Source organism: Pagrus major, chromosome 10 (assembly GCF_040436345.1).
Source record: "Pagrus major chromosome 10, Pma_NU_1.0".
NCBI lineage: Eukaryota > Metazoa > Chordata > Actinopteri > Spariformes > Sparidae > Pagrus > Pagrus major.
The window spans coordinates 11,076,014-11,096,023 of NC_133224.1; the positions used below are offsets into that span (position 1 = coordinate 11,076,014).

The following is a 20,010-nucleotide window of genomic DNA, read 5'->3' on the forward strand; positions in this document are numbered from 1 at the left end:
TAGCCTAATGCTAACTGATATCACATTAACATAAATAGGCTAACCTTTGCAACAGTTTGCTGCAGATGGCTGGGAGGCTGCTTGACACACCCACATGGAAAGTCTACCTTGAAGTGAGTGAAGACCAGTCCTAAAAGCCAAACAAACTCTGTCATGTTGATGTCACGCACTTTCAGCAGGCTTTTCTCTCACCTGCTGTAGAGGTTATATTCACCATTCAAAGCCTGGCGGTCATTCATTAACAGTTTTATCTCAGCACAGGTATTCTCCTCGAAACCCGGACCAGAAACCAACACAGAACCGACAGTGACAGTATCTTCATGCACTTCAGCTTTTGAGTTCTAACTCAGTATGAACAAAATACATCCAGGAATAAGGCAAAACTGTAATTACAGAAGAAAAGTTAACAGCATCCCACACACTGTAGAATACACACAGTACACCTGTCGTTTGTGCCAGTGCTGCTTTTGTAAGGATAATCTGATTTGACCAGGATGCAGCGTAAATGTTATTTCCATTGAAAATGTTTTGAGACGTTTAAAGTTAAAGGAAAAGTTCACCCTAGAAGTTAACATTCAGTAATTATCTCTTCACCCTCGTGCTGATGGAAACTCAGGTGGAATTGTGTAGTCCACAAAACATTTGTAGAGAAAGTCTCCAGAAAACCCCAAAATCCCAAGATTATTTAAACCCTGGACCCTGACCTTCGGCACCCACTTCAGACGGGGTGCATGCTAAGGCTATTAGCTTTGCAGCTGCAGCGACGATTTCATCTTTAAAAAAGGATGTAAATAACGTTGTTTCAAAGAGACTTGGATTTTGCCGGATGGACTGTTTGGAGACATTTTAGGGTTTTTTTGTGTTTTTTTTTAATGTTTTAAAACAAGTCTCCATCTACTTCAGTTGTTTGGGAGAAAGCTATCCTGTTTTGCTATGAAGCTTCAGAAACAGTTTGAGGACTACGAAACTTAATCTGACTTTCCATCGGCATGAGGGTCAGTAGATAGTCTGGACTGCTAGCTGCACGGCTAAATGAGCTAACTAGCTAGCGGCAGTTAACAACAGTCGGCGGGTGACTCTAGCGATACGCTGCCCCTATTTGTTTTGAATTTGAGTCTGTTACATTCAGTGATTCCACAGTATTGAAGTATAACCTTTATTCCCTTAATGACTGCGATGTGGAGGTAAACAGCGGTCCGTGGAGTACAGTGTGAGAGTAAATGGATCACCTTTTGAAGCAACAGAGGAAAAATAGCCTGTTCATCACGGCCTTTCATGTGCACCATAACATTTTCTCAAATAAACCCTCCGTAATGCTTTAATCACAGAGAAACATTTGGTTTCCAGGAAAACATTTAAGTAGATGTTTGACCTTGAGCAGCACTTTGTTACCTGTTGCTAGGAATGTCAGCCATCTAAACCCCCGCTCCAGATTGTTAGGACCAGGGCCAGTTTCCATTCCTCACTTCATTCTGATCCTCTCTTTATCTCTGTTGGAGGATGAAATTGTTTTTCTCATCCACCCATCCAATGCATCACCTAACCCTTAACCTTCTCCTTCCCGATTCACTCCCTTTCTCCCTTTCTCTCGGTCTCATCTCATCTCTGTCTTTCTCTGCTTCTGATTAAAAATGGTTAGGCATGACAGAAAGGTCGCAGTTGTTATGGAAACGAGCCTGGTAACAAAAGCTGGACAGAGGGGGAGAGACTGGGGGGGTGGTGGCAGGGGGGAGAGAAAAAGAGGGAGATGTGTCTGAATAAACATAAACATGCAGAGAGGAGGAGAGGGCAGGAAAGAGAGAGAAAGTGAGAGAGGTCTAAATAAATAAAAACATATGCGGAGGGGAGGACGGCGAGAGACAGCGAGGTCATGAAATGATGGCTCCATCTGCAATAATAAATAACAAAAGATAATACAGGGTTTTTGTCATTCTAGGAAGGCGGTCGAGCCACAGAGGTGTGTGTGTGTGTGTGTGTCTGTGTGTGTGTGTGTGTTTGGACAGAGTGGCAGAGTGGGAGAATGCAATTGATAGATAATACATGGATCTGCTGCACAAGCTAGAGAATACTAAAAAGCACAAATTGTTCACAGAAAAGCCGACCAAAAAGCCCAAAATTGTGCGCGAGTGCGTGTGTGAGTGCGGGAACGTCATCTCTCTGAGGACTCATATTATGTTAACCACTTAGACCAACATCAAACACTCTCTCTCACACTCACTGACACACACACGCGCGCACACACACACACTTCAGTACAAGCATGAAGGTGCCAGCCATATAAATAGGATGTCCCAGAGCGAGAGATATAAAGAGAAAGGGACTGACTGAGAGAGAGAGAAAGAGATTATAAATTCAAAGGGGTGAGGGGGGAAAAAAGGATGGGGGAGAGAAAAACTGAGAGGGCAAAAACAGGAGGGGTGTGAGGACAGATAGATATGAAAGGATCAATAGATGGCATAAAGTGTATGTTCATTGATTTACTTGCAGGGAGAGAGTGATGGGAGAGGAAGAGGGGGGAGGGGGAAAGAGGATGGAAACGCAGAGAGAGGTAGAAAGAGGAAGCCAATAATGGAGAGAAAAACAAACAAGACAGAGGAGTAACAGTAAAGTTAGGGAATGTGTGAGGTGTAAACACTGAGGTCATTTTATATTAAATATGGATTGAATGTGGAATATGAAAAGGGTCGCTCATGTGATGAGCCCCCGGAGAATTATCAACCAACTCTGTTGTCAGCCAGTGATGGAATGTAACTAAGTAGATTTACTCAATTACTATACTCACGTAAAATTTTGATGTACTTGAATTTTACTAGAATATTAACATTTCTGCTGCTTTAAACTTCCACTCCCCTACATTTTGGAGGCAAATACATACTTTTTAATCCATTACATTTATCTAATAGTTTTAGTTGCTAGTATCTTTGCAGATTACATGCTGCATCAGAGCCAAAGTAGTACATTTTTAACTTCAAAATGTTAAAAAAAATGACTAAAAGTATCAACAGAATGTGAAGAAATAACAGTTTTTATGTTATTTTAAAGACATCTATTAAAGTTAGCATGATATCATTGGAGCTTTACACACACATATTACTCCTTTTCTGGTAATATGACAGGCATGACCAATAAAACACACATTAATTGAATTGTTTGCTCTTCCATTTGCAAAACTGCTTAAATAAAAGACCAAGAAGTTAGTTTAGCACTTCACCTCCATGAGTTGGGGGACAGATTTAAAAAAAATAATTGAAGGAGCAGAGGAAGAGAGGTCCTGATTTTGAAAGGTTACTCACCCAGTTTCACACATTAAAGTGTGTTTACTGCCTAAGTGAGAAAAGCAGTATAAAGCCTTTTGCTGCCTGTGATATGATATACTGCCTCCAGTGAAGTCACTCACTGGCTAAGTTGCATTGTGGGTAATGTAGGTGCCAGGTCTTGCATTGTTTTTCTATAACACAGGTTCAGCTTCAGCACAGCTCTATTCATCCTCTGTCTTGACGCTTCGTTTTTGCGCCTGTCTCTTTAAAGCCCCCATCACAAAAACCCAGTGTTCTGACTGGTCAGCTCTCGCAGGCCTGAGCGGGCACTACGCACTGTGTTTTGGTTACAGCTCTGTGAGTGATTATTGCATCCATAATCATGCAGGGTGTGGCTGTAGGCAGGGACTGTAAAGTTGTGACATCACAACCTTACGGAAGTCCTAACGGCTCGTTTAAAGGCACAGTTTCTGAATATTGTCTGTGTGCATTTCTCTGTGGACTTTTGATACTTTCACAGTATTTATATAGCACCGAGACTTGCTTTTTAGCCAACGAAGACAGGAAATCCCACTTTCTACAGTGTGGGAGCTTTAATTACAGGTCAAGCTCCAAAAACAGAGAATCCTACATATCCCATAATGCAACTCAAAAGCATCTTTCTTACACCCTTATTGTCGCCTAAATGCTTTTAATCTCAAATGTGACACCTGCAGCTTTGCAATACAGGTTTTCTGTTATAAATCTGTGTCGCACGCCTTGTGACGGATAAACTAAACGGTATGTGTGAAATTGTTGGACTGCCCCTTTAATTTTCAAACCGTACTAGGTGTTGCTTTATTGTTTCCAGTTGTTTTAGGACGCTTTTGGTGCTACTGTTCACCTGAATTAAAGTGAAACAGACACTGAGACGACAGACGACATATGTCAAGACTGACCGTAACACACACACACACACACACACACACACACACACACACACACAGAGAAAGCGAGAGAGAGAGACAGACAGGTTGGAACAGAGTGTGAGGGTGAGACAGACTGAAAGAGAATGAGTGTTTATGTGTGTGTGTGTGTGTGTGATAGAGAGAGACAGAAGTGTACTCAAATAGCTCAGGGCAAGGTGACAGAGAGGAACGGGCGAGGGAGAGAGAGGGATAACAAGCTCATAGAGGGGGGATTGTGTGTGTGCTGGAGAATGAGAGAAAAAGGAAGAGACAGAGGGCGGAAGGGGAGAGGGATAGAGGAAGTTGAGGGAACAAAAACAAAAACAGTGCGTGTGTGTGTGGTTGTGTGTGTGAGTGTGTGGACAGCCGAAGGTGTCAGAGTGTGCTGTTTGGCTTAATGATGACCCACTGGGCATGTAGGTCATAACGGTTTGTGTCTCAAAACCATGACTGTATGCCTCTGTGCATCCATTAGCAGCGCGAGTGTGTGTGTGTGTGTGTGTAAATAGAAACTCACTAGCCAACGCACACACACACACACATGTAAAGTGGGTCTCTCAGCGTTGCGTTTAAGAGTGTGTTCGGTCAGAGGTTGGAGAAGCAGTTTTTCTAGCCGCTAGGACTCCAAAGATACTTACACACACACACTCTCATGTGCACCCACACACGCCGCAAATCCGGTTTTTGGCACACACACGCACTCGCACACACTCGCACACCAACCAGCAGCTGCCCTCCATGTCATACATGCACATGTAATGCACCATGTATGGCACTAAATTATGCACAAACACACACACGCACACAACTCTTTCTTTTTGATCTCTCGTGATAATACACACATGCACACACACACAAACGCACACACACACACACACACACACACACAGGGGGAAGCTATTATGCTCTCAGGCTGGAGTGTTTTGATGGTATAATTGCAGTGACCAGTGAGGAGAAAGAGACAGAGGGAGGGATGGAAAGAGGGATGGGGATGGAGGGAGGAAAAGAGGAGAGTGCTGACACTCTCAGCATGCTAATGTTGCGAGGCTCTACCCCTCCTCTCCTTTTTTTTCATCCCTCCCTCCCTCCCTCCCTCCCTCCATCCACCTCTTTGTCTCTCCATCTTCCTCTCCATCTCACATCCTCTGCATTTCACAGGTGCAGCACTAGAAAGAGAGGGAGAGACGGGCAGAAAGGTAGAGAGGTGGAGAAGAGGGACACGTAACAGGATGGAGCAACGTTATCTCTCGCTTTCCCTCTGCCATCCCTCCATCCTCTTCAAGCGCCCCACAATGCTCAAAAACAAAGGATGCAAAAAACAAAAAAAGAGATATGGCAGAGGGGGGGACGAAAAATAGAGGAAGAGGGAGGGTCAGTTTTTCCATCCCTCTAACAATGGAGGGATGATCTCTGCTTATCCTCTAATCACATCCCTCCTTTTTTCATCTCCTCCTTCGTCCTTTCTGTTATCTCTCGCTCCCCACAAACCCCTCGGTTTCTCATCTGGAGAGAGAAAGGGTAGCCTTTTCCTCTCGCCGGCCTCCCCATATTTTTTTTTTTGTTGCCTCTCCATCTGTTTGTCCTTCCAGTCCTCCCTCCATCCCTCTCTCCTCTCCAGAGAAGGGATTCTGCTGTATGGCACTGATCTCTTTCCTCTTTTCCCTCTCTTTTGCATCCCACTTCCTACTCTCTTTTCTCTCGATCCACCCTTTTCCTCTTGTGCTCGGATCAAACAAAGACTTAAACTTGACCTCAGAAAGGAGGTTTGTCTGATGAAACTCCTGCAAAATAAATAATTGTGTTCCGTCCGTAGATGATGCAATATGTGTTTATTAGCATGATATGGACTTTTAGTGGATATATAATGTATTGAAGGTAGCCATGCAGCTAGTAGTCCAGACTGGGGGCAAGGAGCAATAGCGGCGTGTTGGTGTTTTGTATCTTGTAACTAATTCTTAACCAGATTTGGGCATGGGAAGAGGAAATGTACCATGTTACAGGGAATTGTGGGAAGTAAAGTGCATTTCGCATGAGGAAAAAAACAAATGAGCTGCAGGTGTATCATTTGATTACTATATTAAAGGCAGAGGAGACGTTCTAGTGGTTTTAGAGCGCACGACGCTGACCTGCTGCTTTAATGTCAGAATTACTCAGCTGAGAACAAACTATGAGAATGAGCTGATTTATAGTGGTATGGCTGCGTTATATTGTAAGGAATAAATCATAATGGGATTATTTCACCAGATTAAGATTGCAATATGATTCACGATGAGCGGGAGTGATCATTTTTGCAGCTTCACTGAACAAACTACCCGAATGATGATGATGTGTCATTTGTTCACATGTTCTCGTACATCTGGAGGCCGGGACATCTCTGCAGCACTACAGTTCGGTTCAGTTCAGTTCACTTCGATTTCCATAATATTTGATTAACTGTGCAGCCCTACCAGGTGGTAAACCCTTAAAAGCACAGGAGGAGATTCTGCACTAGAGGATGTGTCACTGATGATATCTAATAGCTAACAGCGCCTCTCAGAGGTACTGCCTTGCTACTGCAACACCTTCAAACAAACTACAAGAAAACACATAATCTTGTTAATTTAAATTAAAATCATATTTATTAACAAAAACATTGTGCAAAATGCGAATGACTGATATACATATTCATTACTGTATTGAACGAGAAATCATTGTAAGAGAAAAGATCCATTAATCCATTAAGTGTACAGTTACTTGCAGTTTCCAGATACTTCAATTTTGTAAATCACAGAGTTTTCACTAAACAAAGGCAGCTCCAGAAACAGTCTGCAGTGTGTAGTGTGTACCTCAGGAGTGTGTGTCTTTGTCTAAGTGTGTGTGTGTGTGTGTGTGTGTGTTTGTGTGCTGTGGTAGTAGTTGTGCACCTGAATGAGCTTTTATTTCCGAATGTTGTGGTGCAAACGAGTATGTGTTCTCATACTGTCGAGAGAAGGTGTGTGTGATATGTATGTGAGCGTATGTATGTCACAACCCTGAGCTTCTTCGTCTTTGATCTGTCTTCATGTGTGTGAATAGTGTGTATAAATACATGTGTGTGTGCATCTAAGGGTCCTGTGTATGTGTGTGTGTAGGTGTTTGAGTGTGCGTTGGTGAGGAGTGCCTGTCAACCAGCATCTCAGTGTGCTTCAGGTACTGGGCCGTCCTTCTCATCACAGACTCCCGGCGTATTGGATCTTGGTCTCCTGGACAGACAAAACACAAAGATGAAGATGATTAACGTGGGCTTTCTACCTTCAGAGGCTGCTGTGGTGAATGGGCTGCTTGAAATCAAACAGCATCGATAATAACATCATGTTTCTATGATTTCAAGTCTTTGGAAAAGATTCTTGGCAGCGGTGGGATTCGAACCCACGCCTCCGAAGAGACTGGAGCCTTAATCCAGCGCCTTAGACCGCTCGGCCACGCTACCTTATGACTTTGTAAGTATCAGTGTTGCAACTCAACGGGGAGGGTGGGCCAAAGTTCACCCTGTCAGGAATAGATCTGGATGGGGGTGAAAAAAATAACTGACACTGGGAAGGCACACAGGCAACAGATGACCTATGAGAGGGTCACATGTTAGTAGCAGATGACACACTTAAAAGGGCACTATGTAGTTTTGGAGAAGAAATTCAATCTCAGTATTTATATATTTACAATATTAATGAGGTAATAATAAAACAAAATATTTATTTTTTCAATAACTGAATAACAAGCTTTTCTCAGAGGAAAATAAGGTCCCCAGAACACTGTTTGAAGCTAGAAAGGTGGCAGGGTCCGCCACATATAAACAAAGTAAAACTTTCTAGAATTGCATGAATGGTCTAACTTGCTGATGCAGTTCATTTCTTCTGACCATTCCCAGTCCTTCAGCGAGGAATAGTTCTATCATCTTCTCCTTTAGGCAAACAATAACTTCACTGGCAGCGGTGGGATTCGAACCCACGCCCCCGGAGAGACTGGAGCCTAAATCCAGCGCCTTGGACCGCTCGGCCACGCTACCACATAAAGATACACTAATCTTTAACTTCCGAAAGAGTGGATCAATACTATACTTGGATGGGTAAAACAGGGGATGCTGCACTTCTTTCTGTCTTCAATTTGGTATACATCTATATGTCTGCTAAAAATCTGTATCTGCTGATATTGGCCCTAAACTATCAAACTTTCATTATATATCTTTGTCCCAAGTGTCCCAAACTTCTTCCTACTGTGTATTGTTTAGGGTCTATAAAAGACAAAAGCAAAATAAACAACAATAAAAAATGTTTTAAAAAACATCTGTATCGGCATCAGATACAATTTGTTCATCCCTTGTTTAAATGCCACTACTGCCACAGTTGAAAAATTCGGAGACACTAGAGCCTGCTTGACATTGTTACCTCATTACAACATACAGAACATCTTCAAGAGTTCTTTCAAAAATGCCTATCATTTGAGAGTCAGACTTGCCTTGCAGGTCAGGTGCTCAGTTAAAACTGCCGAAGCATCCTGGATGTCTTCAAGGATCTAAACCCTTGAGCACTCACCCTTAGCACCTAAACCATAGCACTTATATACTTAAGGTATCCTTGATAAATATCAGCTACCATGCTCAGATGAGGGCTTGAAAACTGTTTCTATTTTTTCTTTTCTACTTTATTGACTGTGATATTTTGCAGTTTGTTTCTTGTGACAAATGTACTTATTGTAAGTCGCTTTTGACAAAAGCATCTGCTAAATGCCATAAATGTAAATCTAAACAAAGCCACATCGCCAACGCACAACAATGATCCACTTTTGATCTCTTTTCTCGAGGATCAGTAGTCTCTTTGTGTGGCACACTAGAGCTGAAAATGTTCCTTGGCAGCGGTGGGATTCGAACCCACGCCCCCGAAGAGACTGGAGCCTTAATGCAGCGCCTTAGACCGCTCGGCCACGCTACCCATGAAATGCCAGAAGACACTAGAGTTCATACTGCTAATGAGTAATCCATTAGTGACACAACAGATATATTTATGGGAGAGTGACACAGAGTTTACGTTGGCTAAAGCAGGACAGTAAATACCGGAACAAGACAGCAGTGTTGATTTTATGATGAGGTCACATAACAAACACGCTCTGATGCACAGTGTCCATTTCCCTGTGTGTGTACATGTGTGTATCAGCTGTGTGAGGGGGAGTGTGTGAGCGGCACATCAGAGTATGTGGTGCAGAGTAAACACGGTAAACAACATATTATAGGTAAGTGCACAATATAATTTGTACTGATGCACTAGCTTATTTGCACACGGAGCATGAGTACGTAATTTGCAATTTTTGCAACCAAGTGCATGATCTGTCACTATAGCAACACAGCTGGCTTGTGCGCCATGCAGAAATGAACATGACAGAGTGCATTCAGCTAAAATGGCATGTTGAGTTGATGAGTGTGTTGGGCTCAAATGCAAGATTGTGAATAACAAAGAAATGTCGCTGTGCACCACCGGATGCTATTATTGAACTCCCTCCTTCTTTCTTCCTCAACCCCTTCATGTATCGCCTCACCCTGCACTCCAGTGATCAGTATATCCACCGCCGTCCTGTACCCACGAATGGCACTGCTAAATTCTCCCTCCTTCTCCTTCTCCATCGCAGCCGTCAGCTCAGTGGCAGCCTGGTTCAAGTAACCCGCGTCCCCTCCATTCAGACTGGTTGGCGGCAGTGAGAACAACTCCGAGTGGTCACTGGAGGAAATGGCTCCATCTGAAACAGAGAGAGAAGAAATGATTTACAAGCAGAAAAATGAGAACAATTACAACGTTTTTTTAAAAGTAGTTCTCAATTAGCTAGTGGTGTATTCAGCAATATTATGTTTGATTTCACATTTGTAAAATCATCAGGATGTCAAAGATTTCTAGATAGTGTTTTATTCTAATGTCTGGTTCCAACTGCTCAGAGGTAAGAGTTTGTTGATTTTCTTTGTCTAATATGATAGTTATGATAGTTTTCTGCTGTTGGTTGGACAAAATAATTGTGTTCTGGGAATTTATAATACACACGTATAACTATTTCTGACATCTTATAGCTACATAACTGTTTATTGGAGGATTAGTTAGAGGTGAACACAGAGCAAATAGGAGAACTCCTGAAGGGGTTCACATTGAATCCACTATAGATTGCTCTTTCCACAATTTTGCGATCAAGCGTCTGAAAAGATCAATTGGCAGCGGTGGGATTCGAACCCACGCCCCCGAAGAGACTGGAGCCTTAATCCAGCGCCTTAGACCGCTCGGCCACGCTACCATGCAAGTGCATGCAATCACTATAGTTCAAACGATTAATCGATTAGTTGTAAACCATTATTTTAATCCCATATTATTTTCATAATCAATTTATCAGTTTGAGTAACTTTTTAAGGAATGAAACCTCTAAACTCTCAGATTCTAGCTTCAGAAATATGAGTATTTTTCTGGTTTCTTTCCTCCTCTATGACAGTAAATCGATTATCTTTGGGTTGAAGACAAAACAAGACATTTGAGAATGTCATCTTGGGCTTTGGGGAAACACCGATCAACAATCTTCATTTTTCACCAAACAACTAATCGATCATTTGAGAAGACAATGGACAAATTAACCGCCAATGAATATAACTGTTAAATGCTTACTGGAGAGGGTGGATCAACTGGCTTCTTATTTACCACATATCTCAGTCATTAACAAAGCCCTGGGAGAAGATATCGGTTTGGAGCAAATTATATGTTACAGTAGGGGTGTCACAATTTTGATTTTAAATCGAAAATTTAAATAAGCATTCAGTCAGGGAAGTCAAAAGCAGGATCGTCAATCCTCCAACAGGACAAAGACGGTCTGTTACAGCCCGTCTCTGCCATCTAGTGACTCTTCTTTTTGCTTCTGAACAATTTGTTCAAAATTAACTTGTGAAATATGTTACTGCTGTTATATTATCAATATACTATTTAAATTTGACCATATGGCCTTATATCACACTTGATACCATGTAGCCTATCTTTTATGAAGAAGAATTTGAAATTCACAGTTGTCAAATCAGAGACTTCAGAGAATCTGCACAGGAAACACACTTTTAGGTGTTAGATTGAGAGATTAAGACAGTGGTATTGCTTTATATATATCCATTCACATTTATTTTCACCTTGTTTATAGCAGGGATCAAAGACAGCCAAGTCATTATCAGACAGCGGAGGTGGACCTTCCTCCTTTGGTGATGGCACTTCTGCCACAGAGTCAAACAGTGAATCAAATTCTTCTTCCTGGGCCTCAGGTGATAGGAGGTTTCCGGGTGGGGACGGGACTGGAGGTGGAAACACACACCAAAAGGTAAAAAGATTAACAAGGAAAGAAAAGAAAAGCAGAGAGTGTACATTTTTGCAGATTTTTGTTCTCCCCATCATACTTTCCATACTTACTTCTGTCATCCAGCTCTGTATCGCTTGTCTCCTCTGGTTCTTCTTCCCTCGGAGAGCCTCCCATCTCGCTGTAAGCCTCAGCCGCCACCTCCGGTTCTCCCACCTCTAAGCCCACATTGGTGCCCAAGTCCTGGGGTAAGGGGGGAGCCTCCCTCCCCTCCTCTTCCTCTGCGGGTTCACAGTCTGAGGCCCTTCGCTTGGGGAGCGGGATGAGAGGGGGAGGCAGAGCCACGGCGGAGGACATAGGGGTGGGATCTAGAGGTCTTGTGACCTCACCACCCTGAGAGGAGGGAGGGAGACAGAGAGGATAAAGGGAGGCAAAATGTATTTCATATCGGTGTCACTTCCTGTATGTGTATTTGTGTTTATGAGTGTGTCTTACTCTGAAGAAGTCCTTGAGCTGTGGGCTGTTGTAGAGTGCAGGTATGCTGGTAGTAAATAGAAGCATGGCCTCTGTAGCCTTCCTCCTCTCTTCAATCACAGCTTCATCAAACCTTCCTGAAGCAGAGGGAGACAATTTAATAACCAATATAATAATGACAATTTAGATGGTGATGTTAGGGTGTATGACTCAACTGTGCTTCTGCCTTTGCAGTTTTGAATCTGTCACCACTGAAAAACTAACAGGTCTAACAGGCAGAGAGGAAAGGTCACAAGAGTCATGACAAAATACTAGAAGAAAAAGGCGCTTTTTGCAAATTCCTGGCGCTTTGTGACCATGCTGGAATTGGTTATAACTACAGCGTATCACAATCTCAACGTCCATCATACCAAAGACTTGTGCGGGGGGAAAAGCTGGAAACTCCTCCTGTCTTCTGAACAGGTTCTTGTGCGTGTAGGCCAACTCCCCGTGGAGCTTCTTCAGTTCGGAGTACCTCCTCCACACAACCACCTCCTTCACATCTTCCGGATGACGCTTGGACACAAACTGCAAAACACAGCGGAGAAAGGATAGAGTGTTTCATTAAATGCATGCTGAATATTGTGTTTGAGAGCAGCTTTTTGGCACATTTGCACATAATTCTGGATATGATGTTTTCAGTAACACACCAAAGTTGAGTTGTTCTGTTCAAGTGTGTCTGCGTGTTCATTATTTGTCACATGCACAACAATCGCACTGAAGCCATCGATTGGCAATGCATTTCTTGTCCTTCAACAATGTCAGATGTTAGTGCATCTAAGATATGATCCACTTTGATTGTGTACGCATGCCTGTGTAGACCACGGGGTATTAGTGTGGTCATGAGGGAGCTGGAGCTCATGAACAGAATCACAAGTTCAGTTTTGCTTCACTTCAGTGCTCACTGTGCACCAGTGTGTCACATTAAAGACCCATTGTGTATGTATCTGTCTGTCTGAGCTAGCCTTTGTGCTTTTTATGGCGAGTACTGAAGTGACTCCATTGTGTTACAATCACACAACAATACAAAGTTAGTTTTGTTTTGATGTCACTGCCCAAAAAAGTGCAACGGTGCAACAAACGAAACAATTCATGTGTTACGTACTTAAGAGAAATGATAAAAAAACAAAACATGTAGGCTAACAGTGAGTAAGTTAGCTTAACAGAGAGTTATGAATAATAGTAACTACAGGTTTCAATTGTTGCTAAAGAGAGATGAGGAGTGTAAACCGACCCTTGCTGTCACTTTGTACTCGGTGTGTCCCTTCTCGTGTGTGCGTGGGTCGGAGACGGTAAAGAAACGGTAATATTCATCTTTGGGTTTTCGCGACATGTCCGCTGTCGGTCACAAGAGAAAAAAGCAGCGTGTTTCAGCGGCACAAAGCAGAGCTGTCAAAGCCGGAGTCGCTCTGTTGTGATTCTTCTCTCCCTCCTCTCTCAGTCCGCTCACTTCCTGGTCGGTGACGTACGCACATGCGTGATGACGTATGCTGACGCGCCAAGTAGTTCGGCGTCAAATTATTTTGTCCAATTTTTTTAAATATTCCTGTGTTTATATTAAATCTCATCCTCATTAGTATCAGTGGTGAGATGTTTTTATGTATTTAAATATTTTATATTCATATTGTATTTGGTGTTTTTGTGCTATACAATTTTATTATTATTATTATTAATAATAATAATAATATTATTAATAATAATAATAGCTCGAAAATGCGCCTTGTTATGACCCATATTAAAGGTGCAATATGTAAGAATTGGCCACCTGTTGAATTCATAATCAAAACAAATAGAGGACAGTATATGACCAGAGTAACCCCTAATTGTTGCTAACTGTAGCTGCTATTAGCTAATTAGTTAGTTAGCTCAGTTAGCCATGCAGATAGCAATCCAAAATGTAAGCTTGGTGTACCTGGGGAGTGTTGATGCAAAGCATGGTAGCTTTGGACCGGGACAAATTGGGGCTAGCTGGTTAGCATGCTAACTTTAGTAGTTCTCCCTTCAATATAATACAAAACTGTTATTTCGTGATCATTCTGTGGATAATTTTTTATTAATTTTCGAACAGTTTTAACTCAGATTCGTACATATTGCAACTTTAACGTTTGTTTTGTGTGTTGAACTTTTCTGGTGTTGTTTTTTGATGATGTTAGTATTGAGTCCTATTTTATTCTCCTGCATTGTCGGACTTCCAGATAGGCAATGCTGTTTTTTTTCTCACCCCACCAAAACTCAAAACACAAGCCTGTTTTGCTCAAATGTTAACAAATACAAATGTAAATATATAGCTTTAAATTACATCTAGGTCATGTTAGCTTTCGCAAAAATTCTATTTCATGTATCAAGACCTGCATTGCATTTAATACTTTACAAAAGTACAATAATATAAATGATATACTTAGTTCCAAAATGGTCAACACCTATTCTCAACATTAAAGACAGCAGGAAGGACATAGACGCAAACAACATAGAAAGTGCAGGGAATCAGCAGCTCTATTAGCAAGTCCATCTGTGTGTTTGTGCAGTTCAGATGCTTTGAAATTAAGATGATCTCTTTACATACAAAGAAATTAAAATCAATTCTAAATGCTTATAAAATGGCTCATGTAATGTAAGGTTATGTTTTAGTACAGATGATATAAAACCACCAATCTCCTGAATCTACCTATAGATTACCAATTGCTATAAGACCAAAGGCTGATTAACATTTTAAAAACAGCTGCAACAACAACACTGTTGACTAAAAATCATGATACATTTTTAGTTTTATGACTATAAATTCAGTCAATGTAAGGACCATTGGAGTCCTTCAGGGGGCGCTAAATGTTCATATAATTACCATAGTGACTGAAGTGTGCTGAAGTGGAGAAAATACAGTATAACTGTGTAAATGTGTAAAAGTGTAAATCCGTTTTCATGTTTTTTGCAGATAAACTAACATGACTGTCTGTGTCTCTGTCAAATATGCTAAAATAGGAAAAGCACATAAAGGTCTGGGCCTTGCCCTTCTTGAGACAATACAACAAAGAGAGCAACAACATACTTCACTGTTATTCTGAGGATGTTCCAGCTGTGCATTCATATTGTCCAACAATCCTTTCCACCTCTCTCCTGAGCTGTTAATAATTTCTCATCTCTTCTGTGTAACATGATCATTTTAGAAAGGTCAGAGCACCTTACCAAATCCATTTTACTTCATTTAATTTACCTGTTCACAGACTCATGTTGTAAAGGCATGAAAAAAAATCAAACCATTCAGAAGATCCTTGAATTAGTCTTCAAATCATGTATTTAAACCCCTCTAAAGGCCTTCAACACTGTGAGTTTAAATCTAACAGGCTGGAGCTCAAAGGTCGGTGTTCCTCTGGTAATTGCCTGTTAGATTGAAAGGAAAATGTGTAACACACACACATGAGGTAAATATTTAATTTAAGATAGCCTTTTAGGTGTTACTGTGGAAAAAAACTGACAAGCTCAGAGAGAAAGAGAAGACAAACAGCTTGTGTTCAGCTTAAAGTAATTCTGTGTGGCTGTATAGTTTTATACGCATAGATACATTGACAACTTTACATGCATATTCAGGTGGATAGAGTACAAATACAACATCCTATACAGCCTGCTTAGGTTCATATATGACAATTATGATGCTAATGTAGGAAAATAGCAGAGGATGGTTTCGATCCATCGACCTCTGGGTTATGGGCCCAGCACGCTTCCGCTGCGCCACTCTGCTCTCTTAAAGGGCCAGTGCAACAGAAAGCCTATTTTATCTCTGAACGTGAACTGTTTGAAATTCATCTCATGGAAGGGGACATTCTTATATAACACAGCCATTGTTTCCTGCTGCCAGACAGAGTTGGTGGGAGGGAGAGAAAGGGGCCAAGTGGAGGGAACAAGTTCAGAGAACGAAAAGGAGAAAAAAGGAGTTTGTGAACGAGAAAGAGGTGGAGGTGGACTGGAGGAGAGGGGGAGATCATTATGGGAAATTTCAAAAATATTCTTTAATTTGTCATGAAACTTGTTGAAGTGGGATAAAATGTCTTAATGTCTATATATAAACTACACAATATCTACAGGCTGTGTAGTTCATACCACATATTGTCATTCCAGGCACATTCTTGGGGCCTCATTGCCCTTAAAGGGGCCCAGACAGACTGCCTACTTTAAAAAATGTTTAAAATAATTTTAAAATATGAAAATATAAAATAATCTATGGTCTAAAACTTTATCTCAATCTTTATAAATGTATGTATCCATTTTTTTAAAGTGCAAAAGAATTTTAGGTTTTGTTGCAAGATATAACAAAATCAACAGAATGTAAAGAAATAACAATTCTGAGGTTAGGACATCTATGAACTGTGTCGCTGAGATATCTTCTGAAGTTAGCACGCTAACCAGCTAGCCCTGAGCAAGCTGTATAAACACCAACACTCCCACAATACTCCGAGCTCCGGATCTTGATCGCCAACTGCACGGCCAACTGAGCTAACTAGCTAATGACAGCTACAGTTAGCAGTTGCTCTGGTGAATAATACTGTCTTCCCACGCTAAACTGTGCAGCTTTTTAATCTGGCCCTGTATGTAGTGCATTCTTCAGTGTCTTTTACTCTTTCATGTGTTGTCATGTATCTCTGTGGTGAATATATAAATGTGATGAACTAATTTGTGTTTGCTTTGTCCACTTTAACTCTCCATTCATGCCGGTAAAGAGTGAGAGAACGAGGCTTTTATCCATTGAACAGTCTCCCCTTTGTTTTTGAAGGGAAACTAGGCCACACATTCTCCTCTAAAGAGAAAGAAGGGAACAAAGACAGAAAAAGAACAGGAGGGGATATGTTACATGCAGACAGAAAGGGAAATGGAAGAGGACAGAGATTAGAAGTCCAAAAGTTGTTCAATGTACAATCAGCAAGTGGTGTAATGTACACCCACTGTATAACAGTGATATCAGTGCAACAGACATAAAGCAATAACATTACGCAATATGACAAAGTCCCTATGAAGTACGCCCAACATTACTGAATGTGTGTTGCGTGAACTTATGAAAGGTTCCCCTCACAACTTTCTCTGTAAGTTATTCTCTAAATATAAGTACAACATCATGATACATGGATTTTTCCTTTTTCTGATCATTTCTATTCTATATCCAGTGTAGAAATATACACTTTATAATACTGTACAACCAATCACTCCGTGAACATGTGAGCATAACTTCTTTTTTTAGATTAAATCAAAGCAGTGTTTCCCCGAACTACACCGGTTCAGTGTGAGCCGGCTGCACTCAAGGCAGCGAGCCTGAAAACAATGAGATGAAAGCCTGAGACCTCAGCGAAACTGGTCTGAACTGGTCCAGGTCTGCTCTGCTGTGCCTTTTTTTTTCTCAAGCTCACGCTGGCTTGCAAAATAAACTCTCTCAGAGGGCTCAGACGGGGATTTATAGTGAGGCCCTGTGTGTGTGTATGTTTCTCCAAGCCTGCATACTTGAGTTGAACAATTCAGAGAACTACAGCACAGGCATCAGTAAAGTGAAACTTTTAGGGATTTTCGAAAGACAGGGCTGCCTGCAATACATAAGTTTGAAGTGTCTAAAATTGTGTGTAAGAAACTTTTGTGTTCTGTAGAATAACATTGAAATTGGCCAAATTCAAGGGACATAATACCTAACTGTGAATCTCACATTTAATACTTTACATCAATACAGACAACTTTACCCTCCTTAGTGTTCCCAAAAATTATTGTTGCCACTGCCGCAACGACTGCCAGATCGATTTCCATTTTTCTCACAGTATCAACTGCCAACAAAACATGAGTTTATTTATTCACTGTTCTATAATAGACCATATTCACACGGCAACCATTTTCCTCTGACCTCGCGTTCAGAGCTTCCAACCATGAGCGTGACGTCAGAGGAAAATGGCCGCCTGGACTGCCAATCAACATTCATTTTCCCGGAAGATCTCAAAGACAGAATTGCATTGTGAACGCTTGTTTTCCCAGCCTGTTAATCAGCTAAAGGTACAGTGTGTAGGCTATAGTGGCATCTTGCTGCGAGGTTGCAGAATGGAACCAACTAAACACCCCTCATCTCACTCACCTCAACAGTTGGCGCTAAAAACACGAAAGGTTGGAGAAGAGGGCCCACTCCCTCTAGATAAAAAAGGTTCATTCTAATAACGAAAACACAGCGATTATTAGTTTCAGGTGATTAAACACTAATGAAAGAAATATTATATTGCATTTCTGCTCCTAAATTCTACACACTGTGACTTTAACTGGCATCTGCAAGCTGTTATGTCTTTGTGCAACCCTTAACCACCAGAGTAATGTATGTACAGTAATCCCTCCCTGTTCCCCCTCCAGCTTCAGAGAAAACAGGCTAAACTATGCAGCAACTTTGCCCCCCATCCTGTCCTCTCTATGTGTGTGTGCAGTCTTGGTCTGCGGATGGATTTAGTGATACTGTCCCCTCCTCCTCTACAAATGGCACAGGCCTCTCAGCAAAATGAATCTTGGAAGTTCTGGTTGTTAGAGGTGAGTACACTCAACATGACTCAGACAACATGTGGGAAAACACTGCAAAACACTGTTGCAGCTACAATGCTGTTTCCATTAATACCCGAGGCCATGTTCCCTTCCCAATTTCGCTCCACCCTCAACTCATAAACATGTTTACACATCCCTGCCCCCTTCTTTCTCTCTTTCTGTCTGCCCTTTCCCCTCTTTTTTTGGGCTCCTCCTCCTCTCTCTTTACTCTTGTTTCCTGAGCAAATCATCTGGCTCTTCCCATTTCCTTGTTTTTTTCCCGAATCTCCCAATATCCAGCATCAGCAGAAAGCAGAAAAGTTAAGAAAATAGAGAAGGGACGATGAAGCAGAAAGTGTCCCTGCACTATTTGTCCTCCTGTCCAGCAGTCAACAGCTCTGTTACAACCCGACTCCACCAGACGTGCACACACACACATGATCAACAGAGATAAAAACAGAAACAGATGGCGAGTGTTTGAGTTACTCTCGTGGAGAGAGATAGATGTCACGCTCTTATTTTGATCTTGGCAATATCTAAATGGGCATCACATAAAGTTTCCACTGCTAAATTTCAGAAGCACTGCAAGTTTCACCGTTGAGGTTAATTGAGGTTAATGGGCTTAATGGAAGCGCTATAACGTTGCAGATACACAAATAGCAACACAGCAGCCCCAGACCCAAATATAGAAAGAGCTGCATATAGAACGATGGTATCGTGCACGTGTTTATGTTGAACTGCATGCACTGCATGTGACAGATACTGTCGCAGGAACATGAGATGAGAATAGACAGCCTTCTCTCAGTCGCATTATTCTTGGTAAACAAATTTTATAGCCTAGTAAATAAGAATGGCATGATTCGCAGGAGACCCACAGCCAAAATCTGTCTACACGCCCCGGTTTAAGTCCCACTTCAAGGTGCAATATGTAAGAATTAGCCACTTGCTAAATTAGCTAGTTAGCTTAGTTAGCTGTGCAGTTAGCAGTCAGGGCTTGGAGCATGGAGCACAAGGGAAGTGTTGCCGTTTACACCGCCAGATTAGGTACTTTGGACCAGGATGTGCCGGGGATAGCTGGTTAGCATGCTAATCATGGTTTTCAATACAATACATCAACATCATAACTTCAAAAGAGTTATTCTTTCATAATATGTTGATAATTTAGGTACATTTTGAATGTTTTCATCCAAAAGTCTTTAAATTTGCACACTGTTAAATAAAATACCATCAGCAGGATTGTAATTAGTCTCAGGATCATATTTTCTTGTACTGGTTTGCAAAATGGCCTGATGAATTTGTCTGAATAAGAGAAAAACAGGGTGAAACAGACTCTGTGTAAAGGAACACTCTTTGCTTCACTGTAAAACCCCTCAGGGAGTTAGCATAGAGACCGAACCAAAACATACAGGTGCACAAAACAAGCACACACATGCAGAAGTGCAGTTACACCAGAACAAAGC

At 41.6% G+C, this 20,010-nt stretch overlaps 1 protein-coding gene and 5 non-coding genes across 6 annotated transcripts; all 6 read right to left on the minus strand.

Moving 5' to 3' along the window:
* Window positions 1–6,803: 6,803 nt before the first annotated feature.
* Window positions 6,804–13,433, minus strand: snx15 (sorting nexin 15). Its single transcript, XM_073475027.1, has 7 exons — window positions 13,263–13,433; window positions 12,400–12,556; window positions 12,011–12,126; window positions 11,629–11,908; window positions 11,355–11,513; window positions 9,749–9,946; window positions 6,804–7,425 (listed from the first exon to the last, which is right to left on the minus strand). Exons 1-7 carry the CDS (start codon window positions 13,359–13,361, stop codon window positions 7,286–7,288), a joined length of 1,149 nt encoding a protein of 382 aa, XP_073331128.1. The 5' UTR covers window positions 13,362–13,433; the 3' UTR covers window positions 6,804–7,285.
* trnal-aag (transfer RNA leucine (anticodon AAG)) lies at window positions 7,571–7,652 on the minus strand. Its single transcript has one exon. It is a non-coding gene; the product is annotated as a tRNA-Leu (tRNA).
* trnal-uag (transfer RNA leucine (anticodon UAG)) lies at window positions 8,144–8,225 on the minus strand. Its single transcript has one exon. It is a non-coding gene; the product is annotated as a tRNA-Leu (tRNA).
* On the minus strand, window positions 9,066–9,147 carry trnal-aag (transfer RNA leucine (anticodon AAG)). The gene has a single exon. It is a non-coding gene; the product is annotated as a tRNA-Leu (tRNA).
* trnal-aag (transfer RNA leucine (anticodon AAG)) lies at window positions 10,405–10,486 on the minus strand. The gene has a single exon. It is a non-coding gene; the product is annotated as a tRNA-Leu (tRNA).
* A 2,256-nt stretch (window positions 13,434–15,689) lies between the features above and the next one.
* Window positions 15,690–15,761, minus strand: trnam-cau (transfer RNA methionine (anticodon CAU)). The gene has a single exon. It is a non-coding gene; the product is annotated as a tRNA-Met (tRNA).
* Window positions 15,762–20,010: the final 4,249 nt, after the last annotated feature.